This window comes from Haemorhous mexicanus, chromosome 1 (assembly GCF_027477595.1).
Source record: "Haemorhous mexicanus isolate bHaeMex1 chromosome 1, bHaeMex1.pri, whole genome shotgun sequence".
NCBI lineage: Eukaryota > Metazoa > Chordata > Aves > Passeriformes > Fringillidae > Haemorhous > Haemorhous mexicanus.
The window spans coordinates 59,722,858-59,742,605 of NC_082341.1; the positions used below are offsets into that span (position 1 = coordinate 59,722,858).

General features: G+C 39.9%; 1 protein-coding gene across 1 annotated transcript in view; it reads right to left on the minus strand.

The window, feature by feature from the left end:
* ADCY1 (adenylate cyclase 1) overlaps nucleotides 1-19,748 on the minus strand; it is a 144,963-nt gene that overhangs the window by 71,518 nt on the left and 53,697 nt on the right. The window contains exon 3 of the mRNA XM_059838983.1: nucleotides 9,880-9,998. Coding sequence (XP_059694966.1) covers nucleotides 9,880-9,998 — 119 coding nt within the window. The remainder of the gene's footprint in view (nucleotides 1-9,879; nucleotides 9,999-19,748) is intronic.

A 19,748-nucleotide genomic window follows, 5' to 3' on the forward strand; every position in this document is an offset into this window, starting at 1 on the left:
ATATCCTCAAAGTCTAAGTCTCCACACTGGCACTGAAATTCCTTTTCCTCTGTTTTGGATATATTATTCACACAAAAATACTGTAAGCTTTAAATTTAGGCCATGTCTAACATACTCAGAAAAGTTAAAACAAAGTAGATACAGGAGTGACATCAATGTTAAAGCACATTAATCACTCCTCCAGATATACTAATTCAAGAGCAAAGTACTCTTGCTTCACAGTAATTTAATCTGTAATTGCTATGGAGGTTCACATCCTCAGAGAGGATTAAACCAGAGTAAACTATTTATGCATGAAAGATTCCTCATAATTGTCTGGTATAGAAAGGAACACTTCATAATGATTGCCAAGTAATTTTATTTTTAAAAATGTAAATGCTGGCGTATATAGAAACAAGATGTGAGAAGCTACCAATTAACAATTGTTTCTCTTAATGACCAAACAGAGATGAAACTGTCCCTTCTTTAATTCCACACAATTAAACAATTTGATTCCACAGAATTAATAATGCCATTGGGCACTTTGGTGAAAAACCAAAAAAACCAATCTCCTTTAAACTACAACTATTAATGAAAGAAGAGAAATGAATGTGGAAAGAAATGGAAAACAAAGAACAAATGTTACTTTTGTTTACTCAGCACCATAATTTGCATGTGATTCGAACGCTGCTCTTCTTTACCAGCAAGGTGAAGGCATTGGTTAGGAGGGCTAGGTACCTCTTACGGTGCTGCAGCTGGTGCTGCCTCACAACCCAGGGCTCAGCAATGATCCATGATCTTGCCTGGCACAGAGATGAGACTGACTGGACTATAGGTCTCCATATTTTCTGCTTTCCCCTTTCTAAAAATCAGGGTTGTATTTCCCTATTTCCAGTCATTTGGGACTCACTGACATGACTTTTTAAATATGATAGATGGTGGCTTAGCCACTGTCTGCCAGTTCCCTCAGAGCTCACAGATGAATCTACTCAGGTTCCATGGACTTGTGCACATTCAGGCTCCTTAGATGGTCTTGAGCCTGATCCTCTCCTGCAGCGGGCTCAAGGTGTTCATTCACTCAGTCCCTGTATTTGTCTTTTTTCACCAGGGAGGCATGGCTGGGGCACTTGCTATTGAAGAATGAGGTGTAGAAGTTGTTGAGAACCTCAGCCTAGCTGAGAAAAGAGAACTTTTTCCAGGGTAGCCAGGTCTTCTATTTCCTATTGGTGAGAGCTGAAGTTATCCCTCGTCTTTCTTTTGCTTGCAACACATTTATGGAAGCCCTTTCTGTTATCCTCAATATCCATGGTCAGACTCAATTCTATCTGGGCCTTGACTTCCCTAACCCTGTCCCTAACTTTCCGTACAATTCCCCTGTTTCCTTCCCAGGCCACCTGTCCTCATTTCCACTTCCTGAAAGATTATTTTTTTGCTCTGGGTTCACTCAGCAGCTCCCGACCCATCCATGATGGCCTCCTAGCATTTTTGCCTGATTTCCTCCTTGTTGGATGCATTCTTCCTGAGCTTGGAAGAGGTGATCCTTGAAATTCAGCCAGCATTCTTGGGACACTTTGCTATCCAGGGCTCTATCCCACGGGACTGTTCTCAGCAGGTCCTGGAAGAGGCCAAAGTCTGGCAGGGAAGTGAGCTTGCTGTGTACCCTCCTCACTGCCTTGAGGCTCTTGAATCCCCCCATGTTGTTATCACTGTAGTCAAGGCTGCCTTGGAGCACTTCATTCCCCACCAGCTCCTCCCTCTTGGTAAGCACAAGGTCCAGTACAGCACCTTCTTTTTGGCTCTTCAACTACTTGTGTACAAAAATTGCTGTTGACACAGCAGCTGGGGATTATGTCCTGCTGTGCTGTCCCTCCAACAGATATCACAGTGGTTGAAACCCTCCATGAGGACCAGGGCTTGCGAGCATGAGGCCACTTCTGTCTGCCTATGGAGGGCTTCATCCACACCATCCTCCTGACTGGGTGGCCTGTAGCAGACCCCCCTGTAACATCCCCTGTCCCTGCCCTCCCTCTACTCTTCACCAACAAGCTCTTGGCAGGATCCTTATCCTTCCCCAGAGTTCCATACACTCCAGCTGGTTACTGACACGGGGGCTCCATCGCCTTCTCATGTCCCTTGCCTGTCTTTGCTAAAAAGCCTGAAACCTTCCACTTAAAAGCTGCAGTCATAGGAGCCATCTCACCATGTCTCCACCATGCCCATGGTATCACATCCACACAGGCCTGTGCACAGCCATAGCTCCTCTTGTTCTCTTGCCATACTGCATGCATTTGTATAGAGGTGTCTGAGTCGGTACCCAGATAAAGCTGGCTCGCTGGCTGGAGTATGTGGAGTGCCTTTGCACTGTTCCAGGCATCCATTAGAGGTGTTGACACCTGGAGGTCAGGACTGGAAGGGATAGGTGCCCCCGTCCCCTGACTAATCTGATTTAAAGCTCCCTGCACCAGTCTGGCAAGTCCCTGACCCAAGAGAGTTTATCTCTTTGTCAGATGAGCCCTATAATCCCTTAGTAAACAAGGCCTGGCAAAATGAGTCCCATGGTCTGAGTAAGCAAAACCATGACTTACCAATCATACCAGGATTTTATCAGTAAATTCACAGGATTAGGAAATTTGGCTAATCTGGTAAAAACTGAAATCACTTTGGTTTTTAGACAGACAAGCTGTTAGCAATCGTAAGTTGCAATGGCACATTATTATTCTAATATATCCTAGGGGGGAAAATAACCAGTTGAGCAGAGCTTTCTCAAATTTCTGCTGTGAACTTGATTTTAAAGTCTGTGTGATGCCATTGTGTTTCAGGAGCAGTGCTGTCTTGGGTTAGAGCCTTGCTTGCTCCTATTGCTGCCTGCTTGCTTACAAAAACTGAGAGAACATATAGTGAGTGCTACTGAAATGCAAGAGGGCAGCAGAACAAGACTAGTTAGAAATATTTCCTTATGATTGCTTTATTTGAGATGCAAGGCACACTTTTTTCACACTGGTTTTCTCTCTCAAGGTAAAAGGGTTTCTCTTTCTGTGACTTAAAATCTCCATTGCTCCTCTAACACCTGCTCACGGATAACCACAATAACCTCTTGTTGGTGCAGCTTCACATGGATTAGTGTTGTCTTTCTTCTTCTGCACAACCACAGCAAGGCTGAAAGATTACTCTCCAGTCTTACTGCTCTTACTCTCATCTAGTAAAAGAAGTGTAAACCTACTGGAGTTTTTAGGCTTCATTTGTGTGATAGTATTAAGTTATAATTTTTTTAATCAATTTTTAATTGATTCCTAGAGTGTAGCCTAAATTGTCCCCACTAAAAACGTGGCCTGTTTTTACAGTCACCTTCTACATTTCATAGGAAAATTAGTTTATTTTTGACAAAGCAACCCATTTTTTTCATGAATAATATTTTATATACAAATAGCTTGTTTAAGTTATCAATAAAACAAAAAGATTTTTAAATATTTGTAGTCCAAATATTTCAAAATATGCCTAATCTGAAGAAAAAGATTATGGAACTGCAAAAGTAAACAATTTTACAAACTAATTTCTTCAGAGGAGTTCAGTTTGCGGTAGAACATTTCTTGTTGCAATGTGCCTGTCCCTCTGATCTTATGATACCTCCTTCTTTCTCAATGAAAGACATCTAGATTTCTGAAAACATAACTTTAAAAAAAAAAATACTGTAATGACAGTTCTTTCAAGTGAAGTGTTACAAGGAATTGCATCTACAGTTACCAATGAAGGGCTCCTGCTAAACACTACACACAGGAAACACACATAAACTAACTAAAACACAACCTAAACTAAAATTGACATAAATTTTCTATGACTGCATTCCCCACAGATAACTGCAACAAAGCACATACGATAGATAATGTGTAAATATAGATTTGTAGTCATTGAGATGCAGTGCTTTTCTTTTGACTGTTCATTCCACTCCTCATTTGCTAATGACACAGACAGGGAGTTCGTGCACTCTCTACCATTCACCATCAAGTTTGTGAATGACACCGAGCTGTGTGGTGTGGTTGACAACACTGGAGGGCAGGGATGCCATGCAGAGGGACTGGATGGGCTGGAGAAGTGGGCCTGTGCCAGCCCCATGAAGTCCAACAAGGCCATGGGCCAGGTCCTGCACCTGGGTTGGGGCAGTCCCAAACATGGATACAAACTGAGGCATTAGATTAAGACCAGCACTGCTAAGGAGGGCTTGGGGGTGCTGGTGGATGAAATCTTGGACATGTCAGCGCTGTATGCTTGTGGCCCATAAAGCCAAACAAATCCTGTTACACATAAAAGGAAATGCGGCCAGCAGGTGGAGGGAGGTGATTCTGTTCTCTCATGAGACCCCACCTGAATTTTCAGCACAGGAAACAGATGGACTGGTCAGAGTGTGGCTGTTCAGAAAAGAGTGGGCTCCAGGGAGACACAGCAGCCTTCCAGAGCCTAAAGAGGGTATACAACAGAGTTGGAGATGGACTTTTTATCAGGGTCTCTACTGATAAGACGGGTGGGAATGGTTTTAAACTAAAACTGGGTAGATTTAGATTAGATACAAGGAAGAAATTCTTCACTAGGAGGGTGGAACAGGTTTCATAGAGAAGCTATGGATACCCCATCTCTGGAAATATTCAAGCTTGGGCCAGTCAGGCTTTTGAGCAACCTTAGTGAAATGTAGTGAAAGATGAACCTGACTCAGACACAGAGACTGGACTGGATGATCTTTAAAGGCTCCGTCCTACTCAAACCATTCTATGATTTCATGATTCCAATGTTTAATGGAAGTTTCCTGAGGACTTTTTTTTTAAAGTTACCTGGACTATTTGGTTTGAAACACCAACAGCTCTTTCTAACCTGTTCTATTATATAAATTCTGAACAAAAGCCAAGCAGCAGTACAGTGAGTAAGTTCAGGAAAGGAAACAGTATAAACAGATGTTTCTCTCCTCCGTCACAGAGACAAACTGGTATGAGTTACATACATCATTATCTCATACTCCTTGACAATCTGAAACATTTCTGTGTAACAAGCCCAGAGTTATCACTCCAGGACCTTCTGTATTCCTGTTTTCCCCTGCCATGATCCCTGCAGGCAGGCATAGCCAGCACCTGAACAGGGACTGCAGCCCTCCTGCAGCACAGCGGGAAGCAGCTGCACCTGCAGGAAGTGAGTGCAGAAAGCCTGCAGCTTGGTTTAAAAGGTTTAAGCTGCTTCCCAAGCGTGAGTATTGACAGAGCAACTCTTTTGTATGTCACTTTATGAGGCATTCAGAAGGAGAAGTCCTGCCAAGTTACACAAGAGATTTGACAGCTTGTAGGTAGTAAATGTTCAGTTTCAACAGTATTCATTCATGGGCTTTGTGCACCTGAATAGTCCTGCTGTTTTCAATAGAGCCACTTGTATAAACAAGTACTCTACAAAATAAGGACGGGTTGTATGCCCTGTTTTTTATTTTCATTTGGGCCATTTGTTTAATTAAAGTACAACTTACAGTAAAAATGGTATTTAAATGGCACATGGCGCCTCAGAAGGTAACCTGTAGGGCTCTTTTTGCCTCAAAGGTGAAACATAAGGGAAGTTCATTAATAATTTTATGTGTGACTCACTTCAATGTTTAAGAAAAAACTGCTCTCTAAAATTAAAGAGGGCTGTTAAAAATAAAAACAAAGGGAAGCTGTGTTTTTTACATAATAATAATTTACGCAAACTAGTGAAGTCTTACAAGTTCAGAAAGACTAGATACAGAAGTCTGTCCACAATCACAGCTTTTTAAAATGTTGGAATGGTTAAGTTAAATTAAAAAATGATTTAAGGTCTGATGTTTTCTGAAAGACAGGAAAGACCACAAATATTTGCTCATAAATATCTGCAGATTGTGTTCTGGCTTCAGATTGAGTCTTAAGAACCTCTAAAATGCCACAAGGAATCTTTTAATTAGTAGCTTTGAAATCAGGCAGTGTGTTTCCTAAAATTAATATCTCTTCTTACAGAGCATCCAGTTCTATTTCATGCTTGTAAAAATAAGGCTAAATGAAAGTGCTGTACCTGAGGCCCAAAAAATTTTTAGTTGTTCAATGCTCACTTTCTTTTTATCTCTTCAACATTGTTTGAGTCATAGAATAAAGCAAGAAGTTGTGTATTAATATAGGAAGCCAGCCATATCCTTATTTATCTATGAGTTTAAACAGTTTCATGAATATCTAACATCCATTCCAAAAGAGACAAACAACAAAATGTGTTGAGGTTTCCATACAGGGCATATATTTGAGCTGAAACTCAATTTGAAATTTTCATAATTGAATTATGGGTCCGTGGAGAGATTCAGTCAGGACTAGTGAGTTTTCACAATGGATGCTGTACCTGCATATGTGATCTGTAAATCTCTCAGCCCTATACGAATAAGGCAAGAAGGAAATATGAATTTTAAATTTCTTAACCTAATCTTCGAAAAAGCATGTCTCCATGTTACAAAACGTGTTTCTGAGCACCACGTTTTGTAACATGGAGACATGCACTGAAGAGCTGGTCTGTTGGGTAGCCTTTACATGTAACTTGACATCTGGTTCCCACATCTTTCATGGTGTCCTTGTCTGGGACTACCCCAGTACTTGTACTGTAACCTGCGTACTGTAACAGCTTGTGGACTGTATACAGATTATTTCCTTCTGATAAACCACAGATATTTTATTAGTTGTAATTATTTTAGTTTTCTGATTGTTGAGTTTATTGTCCTCACTGGGCTAATGCTATATCAGATGTGTATTTGGATATCTTGTTTTGCATAGTGCATTTGCGTTGGGTTACTGGTCTCCATTTAAAACACATGCTCTCATTTCTTACTGCACAGTAATGCTGCTCAAAAACTTTACAAGGTAGCAGATGTACTACAGAACTAGGAAGAGCTGATCAAAGCATGACACATTCCCCTCCAAAGCACAGTGAGTTGCAGGCAGTCATTCAACAGCTGTTGGGTAGTTGGTAAAATATTCACCAAGTAATTTATAAACCAGGGCAGTTGCCATGGTTATCTGAAATATGCCAGTACTTTTCTCCAGTCCATCATTCACTTCTTCCAAAGGTATGTGCATCTCCACTGTAATGTGCTTTTCTGGGAGGAGGTAAAGAAAGTAGCTGTATGAATGTCTTTTTTTCACATGTAAGATTAAATATTCTTTGCCCTTTTTTTCAGGCAGCTATATAGAAGACTGAAACTTTCTGATACTTATGAGAGTATTTTTTTTTTTTGCTGTTGGTTTTTCAACAGATAAGGAATGGAAAAATCATGTAATCTACTAATTGCATGCCTGCTTCCTTCAGACTATCTTTTCTGAAGAATACTGCTCTGATACTATCAGGTATTTGCAGGGAGAAAAAGAAAGCATTGCAAAAGGAAAAGTGCAGCTCATTTTCTATTTTCCACTGTGTAGCTTTGGAGTTAAAAACCCCTGGAATACAGAATTATAGAGGGGCTTTTGTTGGTTTGTTTTAATAGCAGCACTTTAAAGAACACTTGATGTGAAGAGGACAATTCACAAGAATTTAGGAATGATCTCTCAGGTTTACCTGTTATAGCACTGAACTGCCGCTCCCCAGAAGAAAAAAAAAAAAAGTTGTTTTCATCTCCTTAAGAAAGTAAAGCAAGCACTTATTATTGGCACTGACCACCAGCAGCCCTGCCAAAGGGATGCTGTAGTGCTGCTGTTCACACTGGTGTCAGGGTGTCACCTGCTGGGAGTTCTCCTTCATCCTTCAGGTCTACACAGTCACAAAACATCTGAGGTGAAACTCTGGCCTACTGGGACGTACTAGCCACAGATTGCTGGGCATTTATTGGACATGATTTCACCCCATTTTTTAATCATTATAATTACAGAGTTGTTTCATTATTGAAATAAAAGGCAATAGAGTTTCTTATAAGTACGGGTGGTGAAAGGAGGTCTGCTATTTTCAGTTCTCTTCCCTGAGGATCTTACCTGTGACATTGAAATGACCTCATCTTATTTGGGCTCATTTGCCCCCAAAAGTACCTTCTTAATGTCAGAGAATTAATTCACCCCTCCAGACAGGGTGTTTTGATTCAAAAACTTTCATGAACCCCACATCAAAGCAGTGAATAAGCCACAAAGTTTTAGCAGTTTTATGAAAAAAACATCATGTAGGAAAAAGATTACTCCTGAGGTTACATTTCAAAAAGATCCTAGCAAAAGAGAGGACTCAGAAGCACTATAGTCTGCAAAGCAATGCTTTCTAAGATGACTCTAAATAGTGTAATGCATGCAGAGACTTGTGACACATACAAGATATAACTATACTAATCATGATACAATTCTCAGCCTTACCTTGACCCTGAATATAAGGGCAACCAACAGTAGCATACATGTGTTTCATATCACTGTGAGGACATAATTTTTAAACACAATTTTTATAAGTATATTGAGGAATGTGATCACCAAAGGGTCAAAGTAGAAGACACCCAAGCATCAAAACCTGGCATACCTGACACTTGATTAGAAAACCTGACTGCAAACAGACAGACAGGCTATCATTCAAAGGTGGACGGCTGTCAAGAAAATGAAAAAAAGTGCAAATGGTGTTGGTGAGGAGTGTAATAAACCCATGTGACATAAACAAGTTAAAGTGAAGGAGTAAGACAGCTCACTTAGATTTTGAATGTGTCCTTCAGGAGCTCTCAAGTCAGATTTTGACAATTGAGAACCATCAGATACTGTAAACAACATTATCATTTTCAGCATCAGCTTTGGGGTAGTGTGCACCTAGAACTAATTTTAAACTGATTGTTAAAGACCAAGTTTTGTAAGCAAAATGATGAGATAAATATTATGCAAGATTTACCCATTAACATGAAGTAAACGACTAATTTTTAATTCAGTAGTGTTAAATTTTCCAGCGTAAAACTGACCTAATTTGGCAGTCTTCTGAACACTCCCATTACAGACGTCTCTGATTCCCTCAGTGACAGAAATGCTTTTAGTTGCAACAACTTAGTCACTAGGAAGTGCTCCTTGCATATATTAAAGCCAGCTCCATGGGGGGTTGACTAAATCTTGAGAGAAGAAACAGCAGTGGAGGAGGGAGAGGAGGAGGTGCTGAGGTTTACTCCTTTGCTACATGAGTACACTATGCAAATCAAGGCAGCTCTGTGGCATCACTTCCTAACAGTGCGCCTTGTTTAGTAAAAGGGTGACACCAATTGAACTTCTTTGATGCTGTTTTTGATGTGGAAGCAAGGCACTTGGCAGTAGTGTGATAAAACACAGACAAGTTCTTTAAGGAATTTGTTCTGGAGGCAAAGAAGAATAAAAACTAAGAATGCACTTCAAGAAAAAGCAGTATAAATGACAGCACTTGCACACAGTCAAACACTGAACAAGAGCAAGAAGTAGAACTGAGCCTTAGTCAATAATCTCCGGGGGGTAATGCTCATGTGATGTAGACAAATACACATTTCTTTACATTTGCATCACACTTTCTTTTTGTGTCCATGCTATTACCTAGGAAAATCTATTACTTTAGAAGTAATTAATCTTACTATCAAAAAAAAAAAATATAAATGAGCAAAAACTACCATGCCGAATAAATACTCCTGTTCACCCAAAGCATAATACAGTCCAAAACCAATGACTAGTCATTTGGAAAAAGCTGCCAGTCTCCCAGCGCTACTATTCTAAGACATTTATTGATTCAGGCTTATCTCCTGAGAAGATTATTAAATCTTCCTAGTGCACCCATTCTTCTACTCTGTATAAATGATAAATCTTCACTTTATTGCTTGCTTTTTTTTCTCTGAAACCTGAGTGCAATTCAGTTCGTCACTGTCCTTGTACCAAATATTCTTAGTTCTTTAGTTTATTTCATGGACTGCATCAATCCTACCTAACATTGTCATGCCTTTGAATGTAAATTTTGTGGAAAATCCTTTCAGGAGGCTTCAGGAAGTCTTCCTTCATTTCCATTGCAACATTCCTGGGCAAAAGGCTCATCAAGAGACGTTCCTAAAAGAAAACATAAGCAACATCAGTTTTGTGGTATAGTGTGTGGCCATTTTTCAAAGTTTTAAACTAACAAACTGGACAATCTTCTCTTAATCTGCTTCCTTAAAATGTCTGCTGCATAAAAAATACAAACCATTTCTCTCAAACTCCTGCAAATTGTGTGGGTGTCTTCTTCTATGTCTTCTGCACTAAAAAAAAAAAAAAACCAATTGAAAACACCCCCCCCCAAAAAAAAAAACCAAAAAAAAACAAAACAAAAAACAAACCCCCACAACAAACCAGAAAAAGCAAACCAAAAAAGCCAGTCTCATGAGCATATAATTGTCCATATTTTTGATTAACATTACAGTCCTAATAATAGCAACTTACTTTATTCTTAGCTGCATTTATCTGTCTGAGAAAGACTTCCCAGGATCATTTGCTATCCTTTTGTGTGTTCTATTTCTTCCTGGATATAATGAAAGTGTTACATTACAAGAACTATGACAGCCGGTTATTAAGCAGTGAGAGTAGACGATGGATTTCTCCACTGTCAGATTCAGTGGAACAGTAAGCACAGTTTTAATGGCATCTTAGCCAGTGTGGCAGTGTCTTTAATGAACTGTATCAGTACAAAACCCTGGCTAAACACATCTTCTTGCTACACTCACAGAGAAATTTTTAGCTCGGGTCACTGACCTGCATAAAAAGAGTCTCTAATATCGTGGATCTTGTCAGTATTGACTATAAAGGCCCATATAGTTTTTCCACATATTCTGGCCCACTCACGGGTACCATCTGGAAAATCTGCAACCGCTGTTCTTAGGTGTTGTAAGGGGTCCATTGACACCTACTCAAGATACCTACCTAATGCACACATTCATTCATTGTGTTTTCACCCAGAAAGTGCTTGCCATTTAAAATGCATTTCCAAGTTTCTCCATCAGACCTGCTAGTTTCAGCCATGGCAACAGTCTGAATGAATTCTCATAACCACATCTGATCTGATTCAGGAATCTCAGGTTCCAGACAACAACGGATGAGGCTAGGAGCAGGGAAGGTGTACCCTTGATGGAAGAGGATTAGGTCCTCTTCCTTAATTAGTGAATAATTAAGTAAACTGGATAGATGTAAGTCCATGGGCCCTGACAGGACACGTTCACAAGCTCACTGAGTGAGCTGTCAGATGCTGCTGTAAAGCCACTCCTAACAGTCAAACATGGTGACTGAGAGAAGTGATACAAGAAAGAAAGAAAATGTCCCTTCTCTAGGCAAGAAGGAGGATGCAGGGAACTGCAGGCCAGTCAGTTTCATCTTGGGTCCTGAAAATGATGAAGGATCTCATCTTGGAAACCAAGGTGGTTAGACCAGATGACTTCCAGAGTGCCCTTCCTGCCTCAACTATTCTGTGATTCTGTTATCTGACAATCAAGAGCCACTCTAAGGGCAGCTGCAAGATGTCACTGAAGTGCATATTTTGGCTGAACCTCATCCTCCTTTTCTTTAATAAATATTAAATAAATAAGGAGCAAAAATTAACACCAAGAACAGGGTATCAGCAAGTGCTATTATGTTGCTAACATGCCCACATTCACCAGATAAAGCCATTAAATAATACTAGAAGTTTATTCAAAGGGTTTTTATCTTAACAGTTCCTTCTGAAAGGCACATTGAAAGAAGTAATAAGTTAAACTTTGCAGAACTTCCCTGGTGAACTTTGGACTAAAGTTCTCTCATGTGTTTGTGGTGGTCACATTGTCTTGAGGCTAAGGACTGTTAGCTAACTCTATTTCCTACTCTTATATATACGTAGCAGAACATTCCCTCCTGCCACAGAAGAGCTTATCTGCTATGTCTGTCAGCTGGTGCATAGCTCCGGACATTCTCCCCCTCACAAGAATTGGTGACATAACCCAGGCTGGACAGATGTTGAGCAGTGACTTATCTCTGGCACCAGGGAAGTGAGATCCCCAGCTGACAATAAATATCTCGCCTTGAGAGTGAGATGTAGGGAGATAAACTAGGAATTTCCAACTGTGAGCCACATTACTTTACTAACTATAAAAGCTATACAAATTTTCATGGAGGTAGAAGCGTCTTACACACACCCTGGAAATGTGCAGGACTTCTCCCACGAGTTTGGATGCAAGTTCTGCAGTTACATTCTTGGGAATTGAGAGGAAGGATCCTATGTGTGCCCCATCAGCGATCGGATGGTAAGCTACATGGAATCCTAATCCATACTATTTCTTTGCTAGCTGTAATATTAGGTACCTCAGCTGTGCACTGTGTGTTATCTGGTAGTAGTGTTTCTTTTGTTTATCCTGTGTAGTATGTCATCTGTTAAAGCCTTATGTCTGTTAAATTTGTGTTAATTAATTAATTAATTAAATTATTTTTAATTAAATAAATAATTTTGTAATAGACCTAATCGACCATTATTAAGAACCTGTGAGTGAGAGTGATTTGGGCTGCAGGCTGCCCCCAACAGAGCCACTGCTAGAAATCTGAGTCTCAGGCAGGACCTACTTAAGCTCTCCTCTACATTCGTAACAGTGTACACCAAGAATATGGCAAAGAATATTATGGACTTCAATATTTGTTGACACTTCACACATATAGCCATTTCCAATTAACCAAAGCATCTCGCATCACTAAAAAATGGTTATTCACTCTAAATTTTATGTTGATTTAATTAAGTATACTTATATTTCTGCAGCAGAATTGTATTTGGGTAACCCAAATTTTGGGTTACAATCCAAAACAAGTATTTTGTCCCTAGTGGATCTTACAAAGCTCTGTTGACTGCTACTAGTGTCCTAAAGTTGATTTATTGTGTTAAGAGAAATAAACTGGGGTTATAAAAGGAGCTGGCCACCTCTCAAACAATAGAGAACCCATACACAAGAGGAATTTGGATGGATGGTTAAATTCTCTGATGCTTAAGATGGAAAAATTGATGCTGGAATTTCATAAGTATTGCTCTGGATAAGAAATTTACAATGTCTGATAAGGACTAAATGTTCTCTGGAGCTTCTCTTGCAGCAAACATATTAAACAAGGCCTTCACCATTTTGCTGTAATGGATTAGTAAAATCCAAAACTGTTAAGGAGAGACTGGGTTCAGACTTCTGTTTCCTAGAAAGTCAAACTTAACCAGACAAAGAAGCAAACAAAAATTGTACTGACAGACTCTTCCAGAGAGCAGTGCTAACTGAATAGTTCTATGGCCTGCAAACACAATTACAATACCTGAAATAAAAACTCAGAGATAATGTCTGCAGTGCATAGCAAATAACCTGCAATCCAGGGAAGCAATAAGAATTATTACTGTGAAGGCAGCATTGGAAAGCTGTAGGATGCAGCATCTGACCTCACTGAAATGTGCAGATGTCAGATGTATTAAGGGAGTCTACAACAGTAATGATTCTTATACACGTTAGGTTGACTATAACAAGAGCTGAAGGGAACATATGAAAATCCTCTGTCAAAATAGGATGACTTGCTTTTTTCATTAGAGATGAGAGTGAGATAGGGTTGAGATTAGAGATGAGATTCCTCACCAAGTGAGGAAAGATGCAGTTATGGCTTTCTCAAAGGGCAGCCACTGCTGACCTTTCAGGCCAAGAAGGGAAGCAGCAGCATGACTGTAAGCAGCATGACTGCAGGATTTGTCCCTGAAGGTGAGACTGGAAAATGTAAGAAAGATCCCTGCAATGCAGAGTATCAAAACACTGAAAGTGAATGAAAGACACCATACCGCTGTCCAGAAAGAATATAAGAAGAGTCTCTTCTATTTACAGCAATATCTCATCTATCAAGCAAAGCAGTATTGCCCTTCAGGTCTAAGGAATGCTGAAGGCCTCAGAGTTTTGGAACAGCAAGAGTCAATTCATGTACACAAAATATAGCTATTGGTAGGTTTGGGAAGGGGCTCTGCCTAGATCTCTAATCAGCTAGTCCTACAATTTTTGTCCAGTTTTTCATTTGCTCCTGTGTGGCTGATCTGATTATAAAAATAATCTGTAAACCAGGCTAAAAGGAAAACTAGGTGTGTAGGATAGTGCATTGAATGGAACAAGTGACAAAACCAATGGAAGACCACTCACTTTTATGGTGACATTCATGCTTGAGTGGTTGTTGCCTCCAACAGGGGTGGGTGATGACAGGAAAAAATAGAAAGAGTAACACAGGGAGCACTAATCAATTAGCAACAACTTTTACCAAAATAGAACAACACTCATGTTGCAACCCTTCTAATTAGTCACAAATTATTTTGTGTTGAGGTAGCCTCAACACGTGATATATTCCTAATCACAAGGTCTAGTAGAAACAAAATGATTCTAAATTTTATTCTTTCTCAATGATTCACAATGTTTTTTTAGGATTATTACAGCTGTCTTCAGAACATTAAATTTTTTCCACACAATCAACTTACACTATTTTAGGAATTTGTACTCTCTTCTCATGCTGTACATCTTTACTCAGCATTAAAATGGTCTAAAATGAAATCACATGCTAAAAAAAAAAATACTTTCAGAGACTGTAATTGTCAGTCAATAATTTTGCATTCCCTGCAGAAATCTCACTAAAAAAAGAAAATTATAGATGAGGATATACATCTCCTTCATTCACAACATTTTACATTCCCAGTCCTGCTCTGGGATTTCAAATGCCAAATTTAGCTGCCTCTGCCAATGGTATCATCCTGATTAATAATGATTACTGCTTTACTAATAAAGACAGCTATTTTTGAAAAAGATAGTCAATTTAAAAAAACATTCAAATTTCTTTCTCCAGCAATGGAGCATCACTAGAAAACAGAGGTGGAACAAACATTCATTTTGACTCCAAGGCAAGTCAAAATGCGCATACCAAATTAATTAGGAATTGCTCAGTGTTACCTTGGCCCTGTTCAACAACTAGTACCATTATACATGTGACAAAGAATGAAAATATGCCAAGGCAGAGAAATGGATAAGAAAAAAGTGTTTCCCATTGTTAATGGACAAAAAGACCCTATGTTACTGCTTGGAACATCCTCAACCCTATTTACAAGTACATAACCCTGGACTGCAACTTTCTTTTTGGGTTCGACCCAAAATAAAACTTTAATAATAATTATTCAAGACTTGAGTAGACAAAGCCACAGTTGACCAGACCTGGTGTCACTGGAAGTCCTGCTTTGGAGGAATGGTTGGGCTCAATGATGTCCAGAGGTCTGCTCTGACCACCGTGTATCAAGGTGTCTCCCTTGGTACACAAGGACCAGGAGAGGCAGGTGCCTGAAGCCTCCTGGGGAGCCCTGAAGCCATCTTGCTACCTCACCACACACTAGTGGGTCTTCTAAAACAGAAGAGGAGCTCAAGGCTCAGCACTCTCTAGGAGTTGTGTGATTTCACATTTCTGAGAAGGGAGAGGAAAGAAGCAAGCAGACACTATTGAAGAGGAACCCCCCATCATCTGCATGCTCTATTCTGCCCCAACAGTCTCTTCAGCTTTCTCCAGTTTGGAGGCTTCTCACCATAATTCCCTTTTCTATCCCCACCCCTGCCCTGGACAATGCCTCTCCCACAAGCATCCTTGCTCTGCTCTCCCAGGTCTGCTTTTATGGGAGTCCCCACTGCATATTCCTAATACATCTCTCTTGCCTGCCTCCAAAAGAAGACGCCTGTCCCCCTCCCATTTTGAAAATCATACTCTTTTCTCATTTTACTTCTCATTCCAAACATTTAAAAGTTACTCAAAGTCCTTTAAATTTTTGCCTTGATTTAGAATCATTCCATGCAGTTGCCCAAATATTATTCCTATTGTACAAAATTATTTGTTATGACATCTGTATGGGAAATGACTATGATACATTTTCAAATTCTCTCAGCAAGCTGCAAATGAATCCATACTCCCTTCATCAGAAAAGAAGGCTCAAAAGCGCGTTAATATCTTAAATGTTCCTAGCCAGAATTCTCAAAAATTTCTATCAAAAACCTTGCTGTGCTTTCCCATGCTAAGTTGTATTCCTGTTTATCATGTGAGATATAAAGAAAACAAAATGGAAATACTATTTATAGTCAGAGCAGACTACTTTATCAAAGGAAACAGCTGTCATTTTTTTCTGAGATAAGCAACCAAGCTGAGAGAAGCAACCAAGGGAACTGTAGCATTGCCTCAGAGCTGCAGGCTCTTGTGTTTCTCTGGTTCCTTGAATCTCATTGCTCATTGTCCTCTCATCCTACTGTATATGCACATCTGCTGGAATTCATTTTGAGAATGCAGTTACAGTCTGGAAGGGCCGTGCAGAAAACTGTATCGCTTTGCATGTTTTTCAATCCCATGAGAGCAGAGCTGTAATGGATAGAGCTCCATCTCCTTCAGCCAGCTTCATTAAATTCCTCCTGAACTGCTCCTTCCAGCCAGTATGCTGGCAGTGCCTTCACCCATCAGGGAGTCTGAGCCTCACACCTGGATGGCAGAGAGCTCTGTCTTGTGGAACTACCTCTAAATAGGACTTGGAGGTTCCCAATTTCGTGCTGAGGAAAGCAGTAAGTCTGCACAGCACTCCAGATCCTGGTCCTTTTTCACCCTCCCTAGCACTGAACCACATTATTCAGGATAGTCTTCATGCCCATGTTACCTTTTTTTTTGCATTTTCATAGCAACTTTAGGAAGGAAGAAAGTCAAAAAAATTAACGTGACAAAACTAGGTTTGACATGTTTGTTTCTTGGCTGATAAAACATGAACATTTTTGTTTTCTATAGAAACAGTCCAACAATGATGACAAATAGGAAAAGTTGCTCAAAAAAGAGAAGAGATTTTGATCATCTACTCTAAAAAATTCCTTTCCAATATGGAACATAAAATCTAACCCAGCAATTTTTGCAGTCTATCACAGATCTTATTTTGTTATTGCTATACTTAAAGAGAAAAGTGCCATCATATTTTAAAACTAATTTTTCTCCCTAGAGAAGACAAGCTTTAGACATGCATGTAAAACATTAATGAGACTATTTCAGAGTCAACTCATCTATATAATTTTGAGATTCAGTTTCTAGTTAGTCAGCAGGGACTCCAAAATACATCCTAAATATTACTGCCTGCTACCTAATATTGCCAGGATACTATGCTCAATTTTGTCTAATTTTAAAAGCAACATTTTAGTGAGTTCACAATCTCTGTCACCCTTACATTACACTTCACGGCCATTTTAATTCCCTCCAAGGAAAAAGAAAGAAAAAAAAGGAGAGTGAAAAGAAGCTTAATGCAATGAATGGAAGAAAATTTTGCGTACAACTATTAGGATTCATTTATACTTTTTGTAAGCTGGAAAACAAAGGCAGAAAATTTCATTAGTGAATTACTGGAAATTCAGCTATGCTAGCCTCTGTCTTCCACCGAAGTCCAGGAAATAGCACTGTTAAAGACGGCGACGTCTTCCAGACGCCACAAGGTGGCAATATTTCAGAACAGTCCTGAGATTTCTTGGAAATTCTGTTCATCAGCAAATCATTGCTACAACCGTAATCATAAAAGAGCATCCCTAAAAGACCAGATACCTAATGCAAAGATTTTGAGTAGTAAGAGAATGGCTAACATGAACTGCATGATGCATTCAGTCTGAATACACCTATTCCAGACCAACCTAACATCTTTCTATGGTCAAGCGATTATTTTTGTTTAAATAAAGGAAAGGAAGGATTCATCAGCACAATAGTGTTTAATGAGGCATTGATAGTTTCCACATGGAATGTTGTTAGTCAGAATGGGGATGGTAAGGCCTTGGGAAAGAATTAGGAGGACATGAAGTCTTGGCTAAAACAGAAGGCAGCGGGCTGCATGGAGTGCAGAAACATTGGGATGGAGAGGGGACATAAGGAAGCCATAAAACTGCTTGGATGTATGAGGTCTACAAGACAGCATTCAAGAAGTAGCATGACAAGAATGAGAAAAACTCGGTAGCACATTGTACTTGGTAGGTACCATCCAGAAAAACACATCAGCTAAATAAGTGACAGGGATTCAAGTGGTTCATGCCTTAAAGTTAACTTCTTAATGCCTTAACTTCTTCATTGCTATGAAAAAGTTTTACCCATTACAGCAAAAACTGTAAAAAGAAGCTAGAACCACAGAAGCCCACCCCTCCTTGAAGATGCCTGACTGGAACTTTGGACTGTGAGTTAAGCTGCCCAGATAAGATAAAGGGGACACTACTGCTCAGTCATCTCAAGCTGAGGGAGAAGAATGCATCCACAAGAAAGCCCAACCCAGCAGCTGCACTGAGAATCATCTCTCTCTCTCAGTTTGGGGTGAAGACCACAGCCCACAGAGGTTTACACAGACTCCTCCTGCAGCTGAGGGTGGGGAAGAGGTGCATGGCATAATCTCTGCTCAGAAGGCACTGAAAACCCATTCTCCCTTACATCAATTGGCCCAGCTGTGAAACCCCCCAACCCCACAGGCCACATCCACAGGACATTCACATAAGGGACAACTGAGGGTTGTCACAATCCATCAAAGACCCCCCCCTCCCCCCCCAAGGTGCTCCCCAGACTTATTCCTGGGATCTTGCACCACAGGACTGCACGTGATGCAAAGTGATGCAACAGATCCAGAGACTGCTGCAAGAGACTGTGTCAAACTGCCCCCACCGAGGGGAGGTACCTGGGCATTCCCACCTGGCCTGAGCACAGCTTAATTCATCAGATTCTATGCTTTTCAGGGGGACCTTCACCTCCAAGAAGTACAGCTGGAGAGTATCAATGGGACGACTGTGGCATCCAGAGAGTGGTGGTATTTTCTTTATTCTCTCTCTGTTACTCTCTTTCTGTCCCCCCACCTCTTTTCTACTTCTTTCTCTTCCTTTCTCTCACTCTCTCTCTGTCTCTCTTTCTCATATTTGCTATCAAATCAAATCCATACTATTTACTTTGACATATGGTCCTGTTTGTACCTTAATTCAGGCAGAAGCATTTCTAATAATTTTAAAACGGGACTGTAACAATAAGTTGGAAACTTCTGCATGTAAAGAAACCCCAGATACTCCCTGATCAAAGAATATGTATATGACAATATCCTAAAAAGGCAAGTGTGATTCCTGAAAGGACTAGAAGATTAATAATAGGCTAAGTCGAGATCAGCTCCACAAATCTTGTTCAAACAGGAACAAGAGCTGAGAAAGGTTGTGAGAATAAACAAGAAAACTGAAAGCATAAAAAGCACAAGCTGTCTTCCTAGTTATTCTCATATCTATTAAATCAGAGTGCTCTAGAAATACATCAATAAAGATTAATAATCAGAAGGCTAGCTAACAGTGGATACCAGATACAAACTGGCAATGAATAAATCATGCAGTATCCAAACTACTGTTAGTTTTTTTACTTTCACCTTTTATCTTTAATATTTACTCCCTCTGAAAAGTCATTGGCAATATTCAATGTGTCCACAAAACTAATATAGAAACTTGACAGGAAAAAGATTATACTCATTTCAGTTAATAGAAATCTTCCTACTGGAAGTGAACTTGAGAGAGAGGAACAAAATAGTGCCTTTATAGTTAAGGCATATTTATTTGCCTCACTTTAGTGCAGGCAAGTAGCCATACAGATATAATCAGACCATTCTCTAGAGCAGATAACTCGAAAGCTTCCTTTTGCTTGGCATGAAAGAAGGAAAAGCATTTCTGCAGTACATTGCCAGGGACTGTTATTTCTCATCTCCAGCACCGTTAGCTTAACAAAGATCTTTGTTTCAATCATGCTTCAGTAGGATTTTAATAA